Below are 20037 nucleotides of genomic sequence, written 5' to 3'. Positions count from 1 at the left end.
CCTCATTTAGTATGCTCAAGGGAGGCTTAAGAAGGGGTAGTCGAATCTTATTCCTCCAAGTAACAGCCCACTTCACCTTCATGTGAGATGAGATATTTTCCTACAGCAGGAAGGTGAAAGAGTGAGAAAACAATTTGGAATGGTGGAGTAAGCCTGGGAACTAGAGGTTGGTATCTGGCTTATTTTATACTATGTGAATATGGACAGATATATCTGCACTCAAACTATAAGATAGGGACTCAGTACTTCAAATATTTTATGTGCTTATATGGTACCACTTACTTCCACATTCTCAATTTATGTGGAGCACATATAAAGACAAATGGAAAAAGAAAGTATAAATCCTTGACAATCTCTTATGTTCATTATACCTAGAAGCTATAAAACAGGTCTGCTTTAAGGACTATTTTAGTTCCAAATAAATTGTCACTGTTAGGGTTTAAGATCCTTTGACATTCACAGAAGGAGAGAAAGTCAAGAGGATTTCTGCCTCAATTACCTTTTGGGGAAGAAAGTGTAAAAGAGGAAACAGCTGCACTCAACCGTCAGCCTATAGGCAACTCGGCATAGGGTCATCTCGTCTTTCTCTCTTCCAGGAGTTGCAAGGAGAGATCTGGTACCTTCAGAGAGTTTCTGGGCAGGTGAAAAGTGCTAGGCTGTGATCGTTTGTCAGACCAACAGATTTCATTTCTTGCTATTTGTTAATGTAACTTGTCATTATAAAAACACAGTGTTATTAATATATTGTGGTCTGAAATACTGAGCCCGACAGTGTCTCAAGATACTTTTGCTGTGGCCTTTTATCTTGAAGGAGTACATATTTCAAAGGCTTAAATCTAGAATATTTAAGATTACTCTTTTCTATACTGAATCTAGTAGAAAATAAGATCAGCCACTGAAAATTAATATATTTCTCTACAATACATGACAAACTAAGAAAGCATGGTTTAGAAATAATCTTGTTGTGGTTTGTAGTTACGTTGAAATAAATGTATGTGATTGGCACATACTTATCCTTCTGCCCGAAATGCCCTGATCCAATTTCTTTCCCTGTACAATTCTCTATCCATCCTTTGGAAGGTCACCTCAAGTTCACCTCTCCGAGTAGCTGTCTTTATTTCTTCATGCAGGTAGTTTTAGATACGTCTTAATTAGACTTAGCATATCATTATATCTTATAACACAGGTATGTGTTATAATCAAGCATGTGCTGTTTCCTTCGGTCCAGATATGGATACAGGCATTACTCATCACGTGTCTATGGAACTTAGCATAGTTCTTGACAATTTAATAAATACTGGTTGACTGAGGGTATCTGATTTTCCCATCCATTTTGCAAACACTTTAGATGGAAGAACCATCATTTATCATTGTCTTACCAATGTTTTGGGATAAAGTTCAATGTGTCCAAGCAACTGAGTGCAAATGTCACTGGAACACAGAGTATGCATTGCAAAGTAGCACAGTTAGATTGGCAGAGTAAGTGGTAGCACAATTCTGTAGGACCTTCAAGTTCATTTTCAGGGTTTGCAATTTCTTTTACTTATTTTCTTAAACATATTAAGAAACCACCATTATGAAATTATAAGCAGATTGCAGGAGTTGATTCATATTTTAAAAATAACATTTTGGATACCAAATGGAGAATGAATTTGAGGAGAACAGTATAGATCGAGGAAAATCAGTCAGGCTTCTTTTGTGGCTTTTGGATCAGCGATTGTGTCTTGGAGAATTATGTCAATGGACATAGAGAGAAGCAGAAATATATTTAGGGAGGAGAATCATTATGATTTAGTGCTGGCTCAAATGAGGATGAGAAGGAAAGGGAGGTTTCAATAATCACTCTTTTCAGAATTTCAATCCAGGTGAATGGAAGGACCATTTACTGATATTTGGATATACATTTACGGATATAAAGACCTAAACTCAGAGACCAGTTTTGTATATTATAACTTTAAATACCTGAGGAATACCAAAGTAGGCAGCTGATTATATAAATTTAGAGCTCATAGTGGAAGTATTGATTTGGAATATATATATCAGAATCAGTGATCTATAGAAGCTATTTAATGTCATGGGATGAATGAAATTACTGAGAATGAAGAGTAAAGTGGCCCAGAACAAGCCCAAGTAACTCAAACATTTTGAAATCAGATAGAGGCAAAGAGTTGGAAAGGATATAAAGAAAAAAACAATCAAAGATTTGGCAAGAAAATGACTAAAATATGGTCAGGAAAGGCAAGAGAAGCGTTTTTTTTTTGTTGTTGTTTTTTTACCCTTCCTTTAAAAGGGAGGATTACCAATCCTGTACAATGCTGCTTAAAGTTTTAGCAAGATAAGAAATTACAGTTTTCATTGGAGACAAGTGATGAACTGGACAGGAGCAGTTCCAGTGGAGTTGTGGAGGCAAAATACAAATTAAAAAGGTTAAAGGATGACTGGGATGTGGACAAAGTTTGTATAAACAACTCTTTTGCTTATTTTTATCGGCTATGGTGCAGGGATATAGGTTGGAAGCTAGGGGGTGTGGGGATGGGAGATTAAAAGATAATTTTTTAAAATTAGACATACTAGAAAAGTCATGAATGCCATTGGAATAGGCCATCAAACACAACAGAATGCTCAAGTTGTCTGAGAGAGAATGAGCAGATGGAATCCACAAACATTTGAGAAATGGGACATTTCCTCACTGTAATAGGAGGAAAGAATGTAGATGGTATATACAGGTGGTTTTGTGGATTACAATGTAGGAGATATAGAGTACTTTCATCTGGTGGCTCCTATTTTCTAATGACCAGCGCTTAGTATGCCTAGACATGTAGTTAGCATATAGTAAATGTTCAATGAATATTATGTATGAAGCAATGTCATAAGCTAAACTGATGAGAAATGGGTTGAATGATAAGAAAACAATATATATAATTTATCTATCTGTCATCTATCTATCTACCTATCTATTCATATATGTATAACATGGTATTGGCCTACGCAATTAATGGAGGCTGAGATGTCCCATGATCTGCCGTCTGTAGGCTGGAGACTCAGGAAAGTTGGTGGATAAAATTGATGTCCCTACTCAAGCAGTCAGTTAGAGAACAAATTCAACCTTGTGCTTTTTTGTTCTATTTAAGTTCTCAACAGATTGGATGATGCCCACCTGCATTGGGGAGGGCCATCTGCTTTACTCAGTCCACCGTTTGAAATGCTAATATCCGGAAACGTTTTCACAGACACATCCAGAAATAATGTTTAATCAGCTATCTGGGCATCCCGTGGTCCAGTCAAGTGGACACATGAAATTAACCATTACAATAGCATACCCTTCATTATGCTATTGAGTTGGTTTTTGATATGCTATTAATAGAGAAAAATTGATATATGTCTGTAATGAATAATGCCATGAATAATTTCAATGGTGGCTACAGAAACTATTTCCATACATAAACTTATTTTTGTAGAGTGTGATCCTGTGTCAGTGTAGATTTATTAATACCCTAAGGCAAATATAAGTCAAAATAAATATTCTAGAAGCATGTGCTTTCTTCCCTTAATAGCTTCAACGGTAAAAAGAAAGAAATTGCTTTTTATTGTAAGGAATAACTCAGACAGGGTCAGTAATATTTAGGTACATTTAATTTTATAAGACTGTTTTAAAAAGATAATGATTAGTGAATAAATAACACCTCAAAATGTAAAAGTACAGGGCAAAAGTAAGTTGCCTCCTAAGGCAGAGAGGAAACTAAAATTTGTTGAGGACCTGTTATATGCAAGGTCTGTGCTACATATATTATATGTATTATGCCACTTTAATTAGTGCAATTTGTACAATTTAATTTATGTATAATTTTTACAATTTAATTAATGCAATTTGTACAAAATAGTGAAATTTGGAGGTGCTCTGATAAATCTGTTTCTATTACTGTTAGGTGTCTAGTACGTACTAGAGTTGGAGCTCACTGTACAGAGTATTTCCTAGTAGAAATCTGTGGTCTGGCAATGAAATGTTCCAGGAGATACCTCGTGAAATATTATGGCTAGAAGGTAGACTGGTGTTGTGATGATGGAGACCTGGTTTTTACTCTCAGACAAATGAATGAAACAGTATCTTTTAGATCTCCATGAAACCTTGTTTTGAAATAAAACACTCTATTTTGTTCAAGCTGGATTAACTGTAGCATATAAGCTTTTGGCCACCAATAATCAGTTTTTAATTTTCCATGAAGCACTGTATATGTAGGAACTTACCTCCTACTTGATCTGCTCTTTAATCAGCATAGGTTGTATATAAAGAAACTGTTTTTTTCTAATTAATATTGGCGATCCTATTTCTTTTGGTATGAAACTATTCTGTTCATTGTTTTCAATTCTCTTAGGATACTCTTTTCCTTTACAGATGTAATACGAGTATGTGAAGCATGTCTGTGTTCCTTTAAGGTGTCAGTGACAATCATTCTCATCTAGGCTTAGATGGCTGTGGCAAAAGATTTAGAAATTTCTATTTCAGAGATTTGTAAAATACTGCCAGGTCATGTTAGAGAATGATGAAATAATGAAGTAGATGTTATATGAAGATAATACCTGAGAATCAAAAGGTAAGAAGTATTCACAATGTATTATTTCACCAGTTCTAAATATTGAAAAAAAAGATTAAGGTCAGTTTTAGGAGGAATAGAAATCATTTGAAAAATCCATAAATTTGGAAATACACAGAGTAAGGCATATAGAAGTACAGACACTCACAGTCCTTTTGTGATTGACTACCTAAGCAAAGTAGTAGAGGAAAATATCTCTGAAATCTTTTCAGAAACGAAATAAAAATGAAAAGATATCTGAAAAGACTTAGAGCCAGTAATTAGAATCACATACATAAAAGGTTTGTGTAACACGATGTGAAAGAAAACATTACTTTTCTATTTATAAGCTCTATTGACTTAAGGGAGAGTGAAATTGGGTAGATGAAGGATATTTTCTTCAATGAAGGGGTAATAGAAGTAGGTAGGGATTTATTAGGTTGGTGCAAAAGTAATTGCGGTTTTTGCAATTCTTTTAAACCTTTTAAACTGCAATTACTTTTGCACTAACCTAATACAAGTTTAAAATTATTTGAATTATAAGAACAGTGCTACAGTTTGAATTGTAGGAAGAGTGTTAAATGTGTCTTGAAAAATTGTGGGTACGTGGTCTTTCTGGAGCAGAGAAGCGGACCAAGAACGGGTTGCAAGAAGGCAGCTTGGCATCCAAACCACATTCCTCCTCTTACTTGACACGAATTTTAAAATCAAGTTAAACTCTCTAAGCCTTGGTTACATCATTAATTAAATAAGTACAATAATACCGTAGAGTGTTAATGAGGTTACTAAATGAGACAACACATGACTAACAATGCTTAGGCGTATGGCCTTATTATAACTAAAAATAATTAAATAATGAAACATGGAGCATCTGGAAGAAAGTATCTTCGGAAGAAAATGCATATTTTATCATTCTAATGACCCCTTGTTTCTAAGTGAACAAAGTAACAGAGGTCCACGGTAGCTTATTTACTATGAATTTAAATGAGATGATTTCTGTCTTTAGTTGAATCATTTAAAAAATAGCCAGGTATTTTTTTAAGCTCCTTGTCCTAGGGTTAATTGTTTTGCTGTATTTTTTTGGGGCACAGATCCCTAAGTTGGCTCTTTTTGAACAAATGGGGTCTTTCAAAATAGAAACTGGAGAAAGTATGTAAATATGAGTCAGCATCAATCAATCATGGTGCTGAATGAACAGCTACAAATGCATCTCCTGTTGACAAATGGTCAGAAGCTAAAAGATTACCCATAATTATTAACACAGGCCATATAAATAGGATGCAAAATGAAACAGGAATAGAAGAGGACAGGTGGCATGCACTCTTTTTTGAGCACACAAAAATAGCTGCATGAATTGTCAGTTAGGAACTCATCTTTTTCAAAGGATATTTTATTATTTTTATTAACCTGTTATTAACTGGCAACCTCCAGTAGAGAGGAACAATGCTATCAATGATTTTTCTGCATTGCTTGAAAATCTTGTTATGAAATTAGAAATAATAAAACGCAGAATTAATGAAATAAATATAAATAGAAACTGGCAGTTCGGGCAAAATAATTTTTCTCAGCCCCTCTGATTTGGGTTCCAGGAGGTTGGCAGTGTGAAGAGTGGGAGGAAAGAACATTGAGAAGTGAGCAGAGGAATTTGTGTTAATGATACCCAGTAAGTATTGTGCCTATATTCACTGTTATGTCATTCAGAGGGTGTGATAGAATTTTCTTAAGTAAAATTCTAACCAGAGTACAGAATAGGTTCATATAAACCTGTGGTCATAGATAACAGAAGTGTGAAATGTTTCCTGCAGTACTAACATTAGTTGTCATCTTCATCAGCATAAGTAAGTGTTCCCTTTGCTGGAACATACCTCCAGCTACATCCAGACCATTTCCACCTTAATGTATTCTCCTAAAATGAATTAATCTTCTTCATCAGAATTGCTTTACTTTCTCACAGGCTCTCTATTTCCTGTCAGTAGTGTCCATATTTTTTCAGCAATTGCATCATTAAGTAGAAGTTTTCATTTCTTCTCCCTCAGTGTTCATATCTAATCAGTCATCATACGCTGATAATTATTTTAAGTTTTTCATATTGACTCCTTTACCTTCTCTAGCTTCAACTTGCTTGCCAATGTATCTCTAAAGTAAGATAATACCTTTCTTATTTATCTCAGACCATTATTGTGAGTTTAAAATAAAATAATATATAGACTGTGTGCTATAAAGTGTCATAGAAGTGGGAAATTTTTCACCATAGATTCTGAGCTGCTTTCAAACTCCATTATGGCTCCATTTCCTCACCATCTAGTGTATTGCTGCTGTGAGGTATAAAAGTATTATGTATATTTTATATGCATATCTGTTATCTATATGTATACATTTTTATATAGGAAATGGACACAGAACTACTTATATAAACAACATAACATTGCATTATATGTAGATACTCTAAATATTAATGTTTCCTGTGATTGTCTTTCCTGTTTTCTGTTCCATGAGTAGTCCTATGAAACATTTGCCTACACATATGTCAGAACACATATTTTTTCTCTCCACTGTTGGGGTCCAGGGTAGACCACCCCCAAATATGCCACTTTGGCATATTGATTATTTTAAACCATAGTTGCTTGAATAGCAGCCTGTACAAAGACACCTTAACCCTCCTTTGTCTCCCTGAATACAGAAAATAAGTGTCACCTGTGAAAGGTGTCACCCTTCCTGCACCTAAAGACTAAGAGAGACAACCTTATCACCAGAGTTAGAGAATTCAGGGCCAAGAAGCCTGTATAAACAAACCTTGTTACTTTTTTACTAATTTACTATCTAAGTCCAAACTTTGCTCAGATTCCTCATTAATGATCACCCAAACCTAAATTTCTTTGTCCTGTCAACTTATGGTTTCTTTGTGTAAAAAGATATAAAATCTGCCTGCTGTTTTGTCACTCTCTGAATATCAGTTTTATCATCACCTATACTCGTTTGATTAACTCGTTTTTCTCCTGTTAATCCGTCCTGTTGATTTTATTATTAGTTCAGCCATAAGAATGCAAGACGCTTAAAGGGGAAATGTTGCCCTCCCAACACCCCTAACTAGATAGGACTAGGGGTAGGAGAAGAAGGAGGTGGAAGGGTGTCTGAGACTAGGGAGGAGGAAGTATAAGAACTGAAGTCTTACAAATTACAGGAAGAATAAATTTTATTGTTGAGTGGAAGGGGCTCCGTGCTGAACTGACCTTAAATTTGGGTTTTTCCATTCCTACACCTGCAGAATCCATCACTTGTAGACAACAATATAATATGGACAACTGGTTAATTGTTATGGGGTTAAAGGTATGAGGGAAAACTTTGGCTCTAACCAAAATCAGCTGTATAGAACCCATTAGAAAATATCCTATGAGCTTGACCCACTAATACTCCTGACCTGAAATATATCCTATTTTATAGGATTTTATAAGGCTGAAATAAAACTACTTGTGCACAATGCCTGGTACACATTAGATGTTGAATAAATATCTGATGAATCTCTATCATGGAAATTTACAGTTGGAAGACAATTCAGAGGTAATCTAGTTCAATCTTCTAATTTTACAAATAAAATTGAGCCCAGAGAAAAATGATGATTCAAACAAGATAATGCTGTCTCTGTTTCTCTGTCAGGCACATGAAAAATGTTGTGCTCATTTGGCTTTACAAATCTAGATTTTTCTCTAAATACAAGAAACAATTATATTTATATCTGTCTACTGCTATTTAGCAATGGCAATATAATTATTGTGGAATTGTTTTAGTTGTGGTAAAAAAATTAGTATCAGTATACTTTAGGGTGTTATATTAACTATGGAAAATAGTTAAGGGGATTTCTGTATTTAATACATTCATTCAGTAGGTATTAAAAGGAGCTTTAGAATGTTAAAAAAAAGCTCATTTGAACTAAAACAAAACAAAGCTATATATTAAGCTGATTTCCTTTTTCTGTAAAATTTTTTAAATAATCAAAAACAGATTGTATATCAGTGCATATTTTTACATATCTAAAATAGATTTCTCCACACTTTGGTAATGACATGCACTCCCAGTTTACTGATAAATCATTTTTTGAAAATTAATTTTTAAGTTGATTGCTGGTACTAAAAATGCATTTTAAGTTGACCACTGGTATTGGAAAATAATTTTTCCTTAAAAATAAAAATGTTGTCTGTTGGAAGGTTGGATAGCTCAGTTGGTTAGAGCGCGGTGCTCTTAACAACAAGGTTGCAGTTCGATCCCCACATGGGCCACTGTGAGCTGTGCCCTCCACCACTAGATTGAAACACCTACTTGACTTGAAGCTGATGGGTCTTGGATAAACACCATTAAATAAATAAAAGTTAAAAAAATAATAATCTTTAAAAAAAATGTTGTCTATCTTGGTTAATTTAATATACAAAAGCCTTTAAACTCAGAATAGATTAAAAAAATAATACAATAATATAATTCAATTGTACTACTGGTAATTAAACAAATAAAAAAATAAGTAAGAAATTACTTTATCTTATTTACTTCTTGACCCCCATCCTTGAGCAAAGTATAGACATGACCAGTATATTATAGAGATTAAGAACACGTTCTCTAGAATCAGACTTTCTGGGTTCAAATCCTAACACTATCATTCAATAGACTAGGCAGTTACTTAACCCATTTAGTGACTCTTCATCTGTATAACAATAGTGCCTTCCTGCTGTGCTTGTCAGAATTCAACTGGCGAATCTATTTAAAGAACACGGATCAAGTATCTAGCATTTTAACAAGCACAATACATGCCAGTTGCTTTTATAGAGCTATCACGAGCATTATTCTTATTATTACTGATTATAATTAGGTTTATTTTTGTCTCACAAAGAAACAAAAATAAGTGCAGACTGGAATTTATACTTACCAGCATTAGGTATGACAAACTTTAACACACACATTATCTTGATTAACCCTCATCAAACATTTTCAAGAAAAGAAATTGTATTTCAATATTTAGCTCCATATAACTAATGGCTACCACATTGGACATTTGGGAATGGACCACGTACATTACTGCAGAAATTTCTAATGGACAGCACTATTCTAGAGTAAGTCAGGATATACAATGGAATAATGGGCAGGAAAATTTAATGGGTAAGAGATTGGCTAAGGGTAGCTGCTAGTTCTCTGCAGTTCAGTGTAATGGAAAGAATGGTTGTCTTGCATTCCACGGGACCAAATGGACTTCTCTTGCACAATTACCAGCTGTAGGAGTTTGGGCAACTTGCACCTTCCCAGAGCTTCACTTTCCTAATTTGTTAAATGGAAAAAAAAAAAAAATTCCCCCAGGCTTATTTCCCAGTGATATTGTGAAGATCAGCACAGACAATATATGAGAAAGCACCTGTATAATACAAATACTCAGACATAAAATGTCATTCCAAAACCTGGTCCATTGAACTAGTTCTCTAATGGAAAAGAACCCTAAGATCTTTTGTCCAGGATTCACATCCAAGTTCTGCTACTTATTAATTTTGTAAATTTGGGACTCAGTTTCTTTTTTCTGTAAAATAAGAAAAATTCACATAGATATTGTGAGAAGTAAGTAATATATATGTGGAAGTTATTTGCAAACTATGACTCACTATAAAATGTAGGTCAATACTATGTTTAAAAGGATAAATGGACAGTTTTATAACTCTTCATTTTTTAACCACATGATGCTTTCTGATCTTCACAATACTGGTATATATATTCACAATAAATTGCCTGAAGTAATAGGTACCATTTACTGAGATCAGTTCTATGTGCTATGCACTTTTGAAGTACTTGACATGTATTGCTTCATTTAATCTCTATACCAGCATGTAAGAATGCATTAGTTTTTTCATTTCATTTTATAGGGATTGTAACCTTTCTGAGGCTCAGATAGCTGTGCAAGATAACAAGTAAGAATATCTAAGAAAATTCTGGAAAAAATTAAGAGTAAATAAGGGTGGACAGTTGCCCTGACAGATATTAAAATACATTATAAACTTCATTAATTTAATCAGTGTGGTGATAATGCGTGAACAGCCAGATAGATTTTATACACGGAATAGAAAATATTGACTGAGTCTCAAAAACATTTGAGAGTTTAGAATGTGACAATTGTGAGATTTTAAGTTAGTGTTGGAAAAGATAGGTTACTCAGTAAATGGTGATAGGTAAAACAAGAAGCATATAGAAGACAAAACTGGAGTCTCTTCCCACAACTTAAATAAATGAACTTCAGATGGATCTAAGATTTAATAACACACAAACATATTATAAAAACACTAGAAGAGTTTGGTGCAATCTAACATACGCATTTAGTAATTTTATACAGTCTACAATAATTGATACTATTCTTGTGTGTGTGAGTGTTTCCTGAAATACTGAGAATTGTAGTACTCGTTATAGATTTCATATGTTATGCTTCATTTTCCTGTCAGAAATCCATGATGCTGGAACCTGGTTCCAATATTTCCTGCACCTGTGATCGTGGAATGAGAAATATTAAAGGGTAATCCATACAGAAACCATTTCAGGTGATTGTCAAGCACTGAAGTCACTCAAGAACTGCAGGTATTTTCTTCTAAAGTGCTATCTTTTCTAATCTTTTTTAAAAAAAGAATAAACACTTCCACTTTTCCAATACTACTGGAAAGACATTAAGAAACATATAGAAATGTTTCTAGATGTTTCAAAATGTTTCCCACCCACTGTCTCACACACACACACACACACACACACACACACACACACACGCACACGCAGCAGGGAGAAGATTTAATCAAAGAGTTTAAAGCAAGTGGGATTTGCAGTCGATGAAAAGTTCAGAGGTAGGAGGTACTCCTGAGTGCAAGTTTATTCCAGGGAGTGGGGTGGAAGTTAGTGAGAGGGAACAAAGATCTGTTAGTTTTCTTTAAGCTTCAGTGTTTTAATTAGAAGTGTTACTCATATTTATCATAAATCTCAGGTATTTTTGACTTTGTTTTGATTTAGTTCTTTTCCTTTAAGACAATGAAGCTTTTAAAGACCCAACTGGATAAGTTTTCATTATATCCTGATGGGTTAAAATGCCGGGGATCCCAAAAAATTGTTGGTCAACGTTGCTCAAGCAGTAGTTTGCTATCATTAGAAGTGTCTGGATGCTGATGGTAACCACTTTGAGCATCTTTTGTAATTGCAGAAGTCAAACATGACTTGGATTCATCTTTTGTTATTGGTATATATTGAGTATTACAATTTTAATAGTTTTCCTTTCTTAAAATGTGTATACATTTTTTGCACCCTCTGTATTTATGTAATTTCAGAAATATAAAAAACAGATATGTTCTAATGGTGTCCATTGATTTATCTGCCAAAATATACACTTTCCTCAAAATACCTGAATGAAAAATAGTTGGTAAATAATCATGAACTTTTATATAAAATTGCTTATAATATTTATTTTCCTTATTGAGGAAATAGATTGTGATACATGACAGAAACTTAGGAAGATATTTTATAGTTCTTGACTTTCATTTCTCTAGAAAATTTACTACTAAAATGTTGGTTTTATACCTAGATGATAATATACATTTTTAAAAGAAAGTAAATACATGAGATATATATGTATGTTAAAATATGAAGATAATTTCAAAAGGATATATGGTTTCATGATTAATAATATAAATAATAAGATGACAAATTATTGAGGAAAGATGCATGGAAATAAGTGGAAATGTGTCATGGAGACATGGAAATGAGGGAGAGACACAGAGGTGGGTAAATCACACTGCAGTATATACAAGCTATTACATCTACATAATGTATTAATATTAAACATCTAAGTTATATGGATAATATCAAGGTTTCGTTAAATGCAACAGAGTAAGTGAAGTACATAGAGATAAAGAAATTGGTTCTGGGGAAAGTGTCAGACAGAAAAATTCTACTTCATTCACAAAGCCAGCATTTCAGCAGATTCCCAATTATTCTGAACACTTACCACTGCTGATATGGGACAATGAGCTCTCATAGAGAAAAATGTGTACGTATCGTGTTCCTTTATTAGCTACAGCTGAGTGGCTAACAAAGACAACCGTTAAGCAAAAATTCAGATTAATAGCTTAAAAGATCATGTAAATTAAAACACAGAGAAGGAAGGAAATGTGCTATCAAATTCTTGATTCACCTCTTTTAATGAATATTCTCCAAGGGTATGAGGTTAATAGGCTAAATCTGAAAAATTGAAAATAACTTTTTTCCCTCCTTGTGGTTGAGTTGTTATAGTTATTTTGGGTAAATATTGTCACAGGAATTTGCCTTTTATATTTCTTGCTAAACTAATGCATAAAAAAAACAAGAAACTTTAGGCCACTTGGAAATTAATTTTACCATTAATGTAATTTTTCTTAACTATAAATATTGATAAAATCTACAGCTGTCTTAAATACAAATTCTTGATTAATTAAAAAATAAAATGAGAGTCAGATATAAATGTCTGTACATAAGTTCAGCATTCAATTTTAGGTTCTCTATATTGACAAAAGTAAAAAAAAATATGGCAAGGGAAAGAGGAAATAACTTGAATTAAGTGTCAGCTATATAAAAGACATGGTGCTAGGCATTGGAACTATAGAATTTTAATTCCAAAGGTCCTTCTTTAAACCTCCACAGTTTCCAGTAAACAGGACCTAAGAAAGTTAAAGAGATATGTCTAAGATCACACCTAGAGAGGGCGAGAACTAGAATACAGATTATTGATATCCAAGACCCCATTCTTTCTAGTCAACCATTTGATCAAGACCCTATAGCACATACAGCCTATCATGTGTGTGACACTGTTTTCATTCTCTATCTAGCCCCAATTTACTTTTCTTACAGATGAGTTTAATAATTATAATCATTTAAAATATTAGCTATGTTTTATGTCCAACTCCTACATGTCTATTAATTAATGTAATTTATTTTCTTTGGTGTTTCTGGTTTCTAATTCAGTCATCTAATATTCTGTCTGTATCTATAGACTTACTTATCTTGGTCACTTTGAACAAGCTCATACTGACATAAGAGTTTGTGGCATATCCCCCGAACCCTCCATCTGGAGCCTCATTCTCTTTGTCAGTACAAGTAGAGTGTGAGTGTTCAATCAACATTAATACAATTTACAATGATTCCAGTTTTCTTGACCTGATTTTTAAGAATATCACAAAACTGCAAATGTTTTTCCTGATATCAGACCAACTTTGTCTATGGTATTTCCACAATACAAACTTTTGATAAATAACCCTTGATGAATGAATTGATATAATTATTCTCATTGTTCCCATTCTCTATATAGCCCTAATTTACTTTTCTTATAGATGAATTTAATAATTATAGTCATTTAAAATACTAGCTATGTTTTATGTCCAACTCATACATCCATTAATTGGTATAATTTATTTTCTTTCTGTCTTGCTAATCACTGAACTTCTAGCATTTATGCTCTAGACAATAATTCCAAGATGCCAATGGACTAACACATATATTTTGGGATATATTTTTGTTGTTAACAAGAATTTTAATATTTGTAGGAGAATGGCACCATTTTTTCTTTTACCCAAATTGCCAAGAAAATACTCTTAATTTTTATGAGGCTATTAGGAGAGGTGGATAGCAAATCTTCTCTGTTTCCAAAGAGAATGAGTTCAAATTGTAGCTCTACGGATATAGTTATAGATAGACAAGGCTCTAACTCGGGTAAGCATTACAACGTTTTGTGAGCCAGTTATCTGTGGTTGTCTTTCTTCTAGCTCCTTAAGGAAACAGGATGATATTGGAAAGACTGCAAAAAATTAAAGTACACATTTGATTTATTTTACAAGAAAAAATTCTAAATATTAGCTCTATTAGTACCCTCTATTCATTTTCTCTTTACACTGCATTTAATTTTAATCCAGAATAACAGTAAAGTATGTGATTCATGAAATTTTAGGTTCTGGTCATATATGTTATTCTGGTATAGATTTTTCAAACTGCAAATATATTTTAAATCAATCCTACAGTAGTCTGTACACATTTCCTTAAGGAGATCTTTGGCAAGAATATTAACCAATTACCACTCAAAAATAGAACTAACCTTAGCCAAAACTTTGGCGATTGTGTGACATTGGTATTTCATATTTTGCTACTATCTGAGGATACTATTATTTAAAATGTAGGGATTCTTAACTACTTTGTTATATTAAAGAGACATTATTATTTCAATATTCATATTTAAATAGACATGTTTAAAACCAATGGATATACTACATGCAGGATTTTAAAACCTAGAACATTTACTATAAACTGAGGATATCGTTGGTTGTGTTATGAGGTATACAAAGTGCTTTGAAATTAGAAAATACATTATATAAGAAAGAGTTTGTTAATGTGCTTACTAACATTTTTTTGAAAGACTAGTTCTATACATGTGACTCAAATGTTGGTCAACCCTACAGATTGACTCCTAGAGATTAGTAAACTGCTTGGACCATTGAATTTTAATACTTATTTTTAGGTTCAACACTCCAATTTTAATAATAAGGAAATATTTTTAGAGGTATTAACTTATTTCTCATGAATAATATTTAGTCTTTTTATCTGGTGCTGGCTAGAACCACTGGTATTATTTTCAAACTCTATGTAAACTTAGGCAGGAGATATGTAACAATCAAGTGGGGGTGGTTAATCCTAAGTGATCCAACAGTTAGGTATTTACTTTTTAGACATGCTAGGTTATATATAACTTAGACATGTAATTTATTTCTATTTGCTGTTCTTCAAAGAATTTAATCTACAATGTTTGAAATGAAGCACAATTCTGAAAGATTGTGAGAGAAAGAGAAATGGAAGCCATGCTTCTCAATAATTGCAATGATCTTTTCAGTGATTTGACTAAAGTTTCTTAAATTTTTATTTATTCTTGTTCACGTGTATTTGGGGACTCGATCAACTTCACAATTCTTTTATTACTAGGAAGCTGGCTCAGGGTGTTTATAGAGTTGTTTATCCCCACAGTTGATGAATTTGAACTATTTTAACCAATACGCTATTATTTTATTTCTGAAGTCCAATCTGTAATATCAAAAATTCATTATCTACGCGACAGCATTTAATTAAATGGCCCATCCAGGGTAGAATTTTATGTCTTTGACCTAAGTAGTCATATTAAAATATGAATATAGCATGGTTACTAAAAATAACTGTATTCCAAACCACATCAGACAACATTTTAATTTTAGATAAAAAAAAAAAAAAAAGAAATGAAGGGAACAGCTAGCTGTATTTTGAAATTAACAATTTTTGGACCAAATATATGTTCTTCAAAGATACTGATAGTCATACTAATAAGTGAATATGAAAGATATCCAAGGACATGGCAATTTATTATGAGAAGTCCATGGTATGAATGTCATTTTCTATTATTTCAGCCCAGAATACAATCTGAGAGAAAGAAATATGGACTAGAAATTTTAAATGTCTTACTTTTTTGAAATATTCTAGCAGGGTCACACTCTCAGTTTGAATTAATATTTATACTTTGAAATTGTAGAGTAATGAAATAAATAAAAAATATTTATGCCTTATTCTTATCAGCTATATAGAGGCAAAGGCAGAAATATTTTTTTCCTTTTGTTCTCACTGGGAGTCAACTAAAAAATAAAAAGGAACACTCAGATTGAATTTTCATTTCTTGCTAGAAAAATATTACACGTGTATGGAGAAAAGATAACTATAATGTACAATTACTGAATTTATTTTAATTTGTCTAGGAGTGAACAGGGAAAAAATGTTTAAAAAAAAAAGAAGGAAAAGGAAAAATGCCTAAGCTAATAAGAAAGAAACAAAAGACAGGAAACTCAGTGGGTAATACCAAGACAGAAATTATTCTGAAGTACATAGAACAACACATCAGTTACTTAATGTGATGATACCTAAAATATAGTTATAAAAAAAAATAACAACATCCCCCCAAAGAGTACCTTTGCAATCTGAGCAAAATGTTACAAAATGAGTGTTGAAATTACAAAAGAGACAGAGAAACTGTTTATTTACGATGACCATGTTATTGAATTTCTCTTAGTTTTAGGATTCTTTTTTAGGTGCTGAAGGCATGGTTTGGTTGGTTGTGCAGTTCATTTTTAAGGTAAGTTTTTTTTTTTTTTTTTTTGAAAGAGAAATAAAATGAAATTATATATCTTATAGGCTGGAATGAGTAAATTGATATGAAAAAGATCATGCTTACTTTTTGTTTTCAAATACTAGAGATCATGATAAATTGTTAATAGAATGTAAGTCTTCTCTACCATTATTTGTCAATAACAGAGGAAAAATATATTAGTATTAAAATGGAACCCGTTTTCTATATTAGATTTTTAAAACCTGATTGATAATTGTTACATATTTGTAGGTAAGTGGTTTTAAAATTGTTGAATGGTTTTTAAGGGAAGTGTCCATGTAGTTGGTAAGAGTTCTACACAAATAAATGAACCATAAATGGAATAAGTAATAATTGGTATAATTAGTATGACTCTTTTATCTTTGGAAAATCCTCTCCAATTTGTTTTAGGTTCACATCAACTGGAGAGAGGAAGATGGGATAGATGACTCTAAGATTCCTTTTAACTCCACAAATTTATCAAAAATCTCACTCAGTTACAGAATGAGTCAGAAAAAGAATCTTAATTTAAAAATTGTATTAAATGTCAATATAGTAATTTTAGAGGTTTTCTTGTTTAATGTGAATGTTCAGGAATAAGCTTTATAATGTCGCCCAATAAGTAGTAGAAGAGTATTAATGCAACTCTCATCTTTTAATCAGACATACGATGGCTGTGCAGAAACTAGATGTGGGGAGAGTGGAAGAAGGGTGAGGGGTGTGGGGAAGGAAGTGGCATATCCTGAGAGATATGCCATTCTTTGGGATAACAGAAGCTTTTGGAAGGTTATAGAGTACATCAGAAGTATTCTGCTCAATAAAGGGCAAAGATAGGTAGAACTATAGAAATACAGTGAACTGGGACTCTATTTATAATGTGAGTTTCAGAAGTTTCTGGTGAAATAATTGAGAAAACTTAGCAAAAGATAATGAGAAGTCTTTCTGTAAGGAAGTAACTAATCTATCACAGACTGATACTGCAAATGGTCAGTGTCTTATAGGAGACAAAAAAGAAGTAAAAGATAAAATTGATGGAAAGCATTGAATCATGTTATTTTAAAATGACATAAGTAGGATTGTTTTCCCTCTGATGTGCCACAAGTTACACAAATGCTGGTAAATTATATGGAACAGTACCTTTCTTTTAGCCTTTAGCTGCTCATGATACTTGTCACAGGTGTCTCCTGGGATTTCTCCTCCCCAAAGATTGATTCCAACAATGGTATATGTGATGCCCATGATGAGCAATGGGAAACAGTACACCAGTATGATGACAATAATGTGGTAACTGCAAGAAATAAGAAAAACACTTGCTGAGGAGCATATTGGGAGGAAATAGTGAGACTTTGAATTCATTCCATTGTAAATCGTAATTGAAAACTCCAAAGACTATTTCTACATTTTCTGTAAGTCCTCATTTAACAAATCTATCAAAATAGCCTGTTATTGTCACCTACAGTTGTCCAAATGTTACCAGTTGATCTTTGTCAATCTTTACTTTATACCTGAAAACCATGGTTGAGCTGCAGTGCTCTTTTAAACTACACATGGCCCCCTCCTTGCCTAGAGGTTCAGGCTGAACGACTTTCCTCTGCGTGGTAATTGTTGAGCTAACCTAATTAAATGTCTCATCAGAGGAAAAGAGATGGGACAGAAAAACTAATGAACTGACATAGTTTCTCCTATGTAAAACTACTGCATATATCCCTGTAACATCAGTCATATTTGAAATAAATGTTTTCTTATCCAAACAAAAACAACAACAAAAAAATGTTACCAGATACTGTGAACCGCATTGGATTCATAAGCTATTTGACTATGGTTTTAAAAATCAGATAAAGATATTTACATGCATTTTTTCCAAAGCCATGGCACATTTGATTCCATTATTAACTTGGTAAATAACATACAGACTTGTTAGTCACACCAAAGTCATGATACTATAAATTATCAAGCTAAATTTTAGGATTTCATAGCTTTCAGTCTAAATTATAAGGATACAATTAGACAGGAATAGGATGGCAACCAATGATATAACAGCCCAATTAGAATGTGTATAAATTTTGGATGGCTTCCACTGTCTTAGGAAGGCTTTAAAGTAATTAAAGAGTTTGGTATACTAGTCTTCTCAATATCAGTGTCTTTTTGTGTCTTAAACCTCCTTGCTTTCCCATTTCCTGATAGCTTATTAAATATTGACTTAAAATCATTGGAGGAAATGATTCAATCAAAAAATAATTTCATTTTTTATTAGAATCAATTTTATTTTGTTATACCACTAAGATTTACTAGCAATAATGAATAGAATGCAGTACTCAGTTTAATAACTGCTGCCTGTGTTTCCTTCAATAAATACTTCCTAATGTTTTTAAAATTCTGGACTATGGGTCCTAGACTTATTGGGGGACCACTTCATAAATGATATAAAAGTCTAACCACTACACTGTACACCTGAAATATAAAATAATATTGAATGTCAACTATAATTAAAAAATAATAATCACGGAGATGTAAAGTATAGCATAGGGAATATAGTCAATAATATAGTAATAACTATTTACAGTGTCAGATGAGTAATAGCCTTATTGGGGTTATCACTTTGTGAGGTATAAAAATGTCTAATCACTATGTTGTTTTGTATACCTGAAACTAATTAAAAAAATCTGGACTCTGGATAGAGCAGAGTGTGATAAAATGGATGCTTTTATAGATGACCGTTATATTTGTATTACTTGTTATTTTTAAAGGGAAAAATTTGTCACTAAATAGGAAATGTATTCAAATAAAATTTAAATGATCAGAATAAAACACAGTATGCGAACACTTGCACAATTCTTTTTCCATTTGCTTTTCCTAAGGTCGGTCCAAAATATGAATTCCAAATTCTGTCATATAGTATTCCTATTTCCTTTCTAACCTAGTGTTTAAGTTTCTTTAACATTAAAAAAAAAAAAAAAAAAGAACACAACCAAGAACCAAGAATCTACCAGGACTCCCCTTCCCTTCAGCTGGTCTTCTTAAAAGAGCAATTGACACCTTTGGGCTTCAGTTCCACCCTTCTCATTCATTTCTCAATCAATAACAACTCTCCTCTCCGTGGTGCATTGCTTTCATCTCCAGTGAGCTGATCATCTCCAGGAAACTTTACAGAGCTATCTCATATAGAAGTTATCACATTTTTCGAATTAGAAACCTTTATAACTTAAGCCTACTTATTGACCATAACATACTACATGATAGCATTTTTACATAGTGAAAGAATGAGCCCTTGAGAGAAAGAATAGAGCC

The 20037-nt window shown here is 32.8% G+C and overlaps 1 protein-coding gene across 1 annotated transcript in view; it reads right to left on the bottom strand.

Annotated features, from left to right (window-relative positions):
- TACR3 (tachykinin receptor 3) overlaps positions 1 to 20037 on the bottom strand; it is a 55361-nt gene that overhangs the window by 13378 nt on the left and 21946 nt on the right. Inside the window, exon 3 of the mRNA XM_019738891.2 lies at positions 17887 to 18037. Coding sequence (XP_019594450.2) covers positions 17887 to 18037 — 151 coding nt within the window. The remainder of the gene's footprint in view (positions 1 to 17886; positions 18038 to 20037) is intronic.

This window comes from Rhinolophus sinicus, linkage group LG02, assembly GCF_036562045.2.
Source record: "Rhinolophus sinicus isolate RSC01 linkage group LG02, ASM3656204v1, whole genome shotgun sequence".
NCBI classification, from domain to species: Eukaryota; Metazoa; Chordata; class Mammalia; order Chiroptera; family Rhinolophidae; genus Rhinolophus; species Rhinolophus sinicus.
Note: the sequence above shows the minus strand (reverse complement) of the source record. Positions and strands in the feature narration are given on the sequence as shown.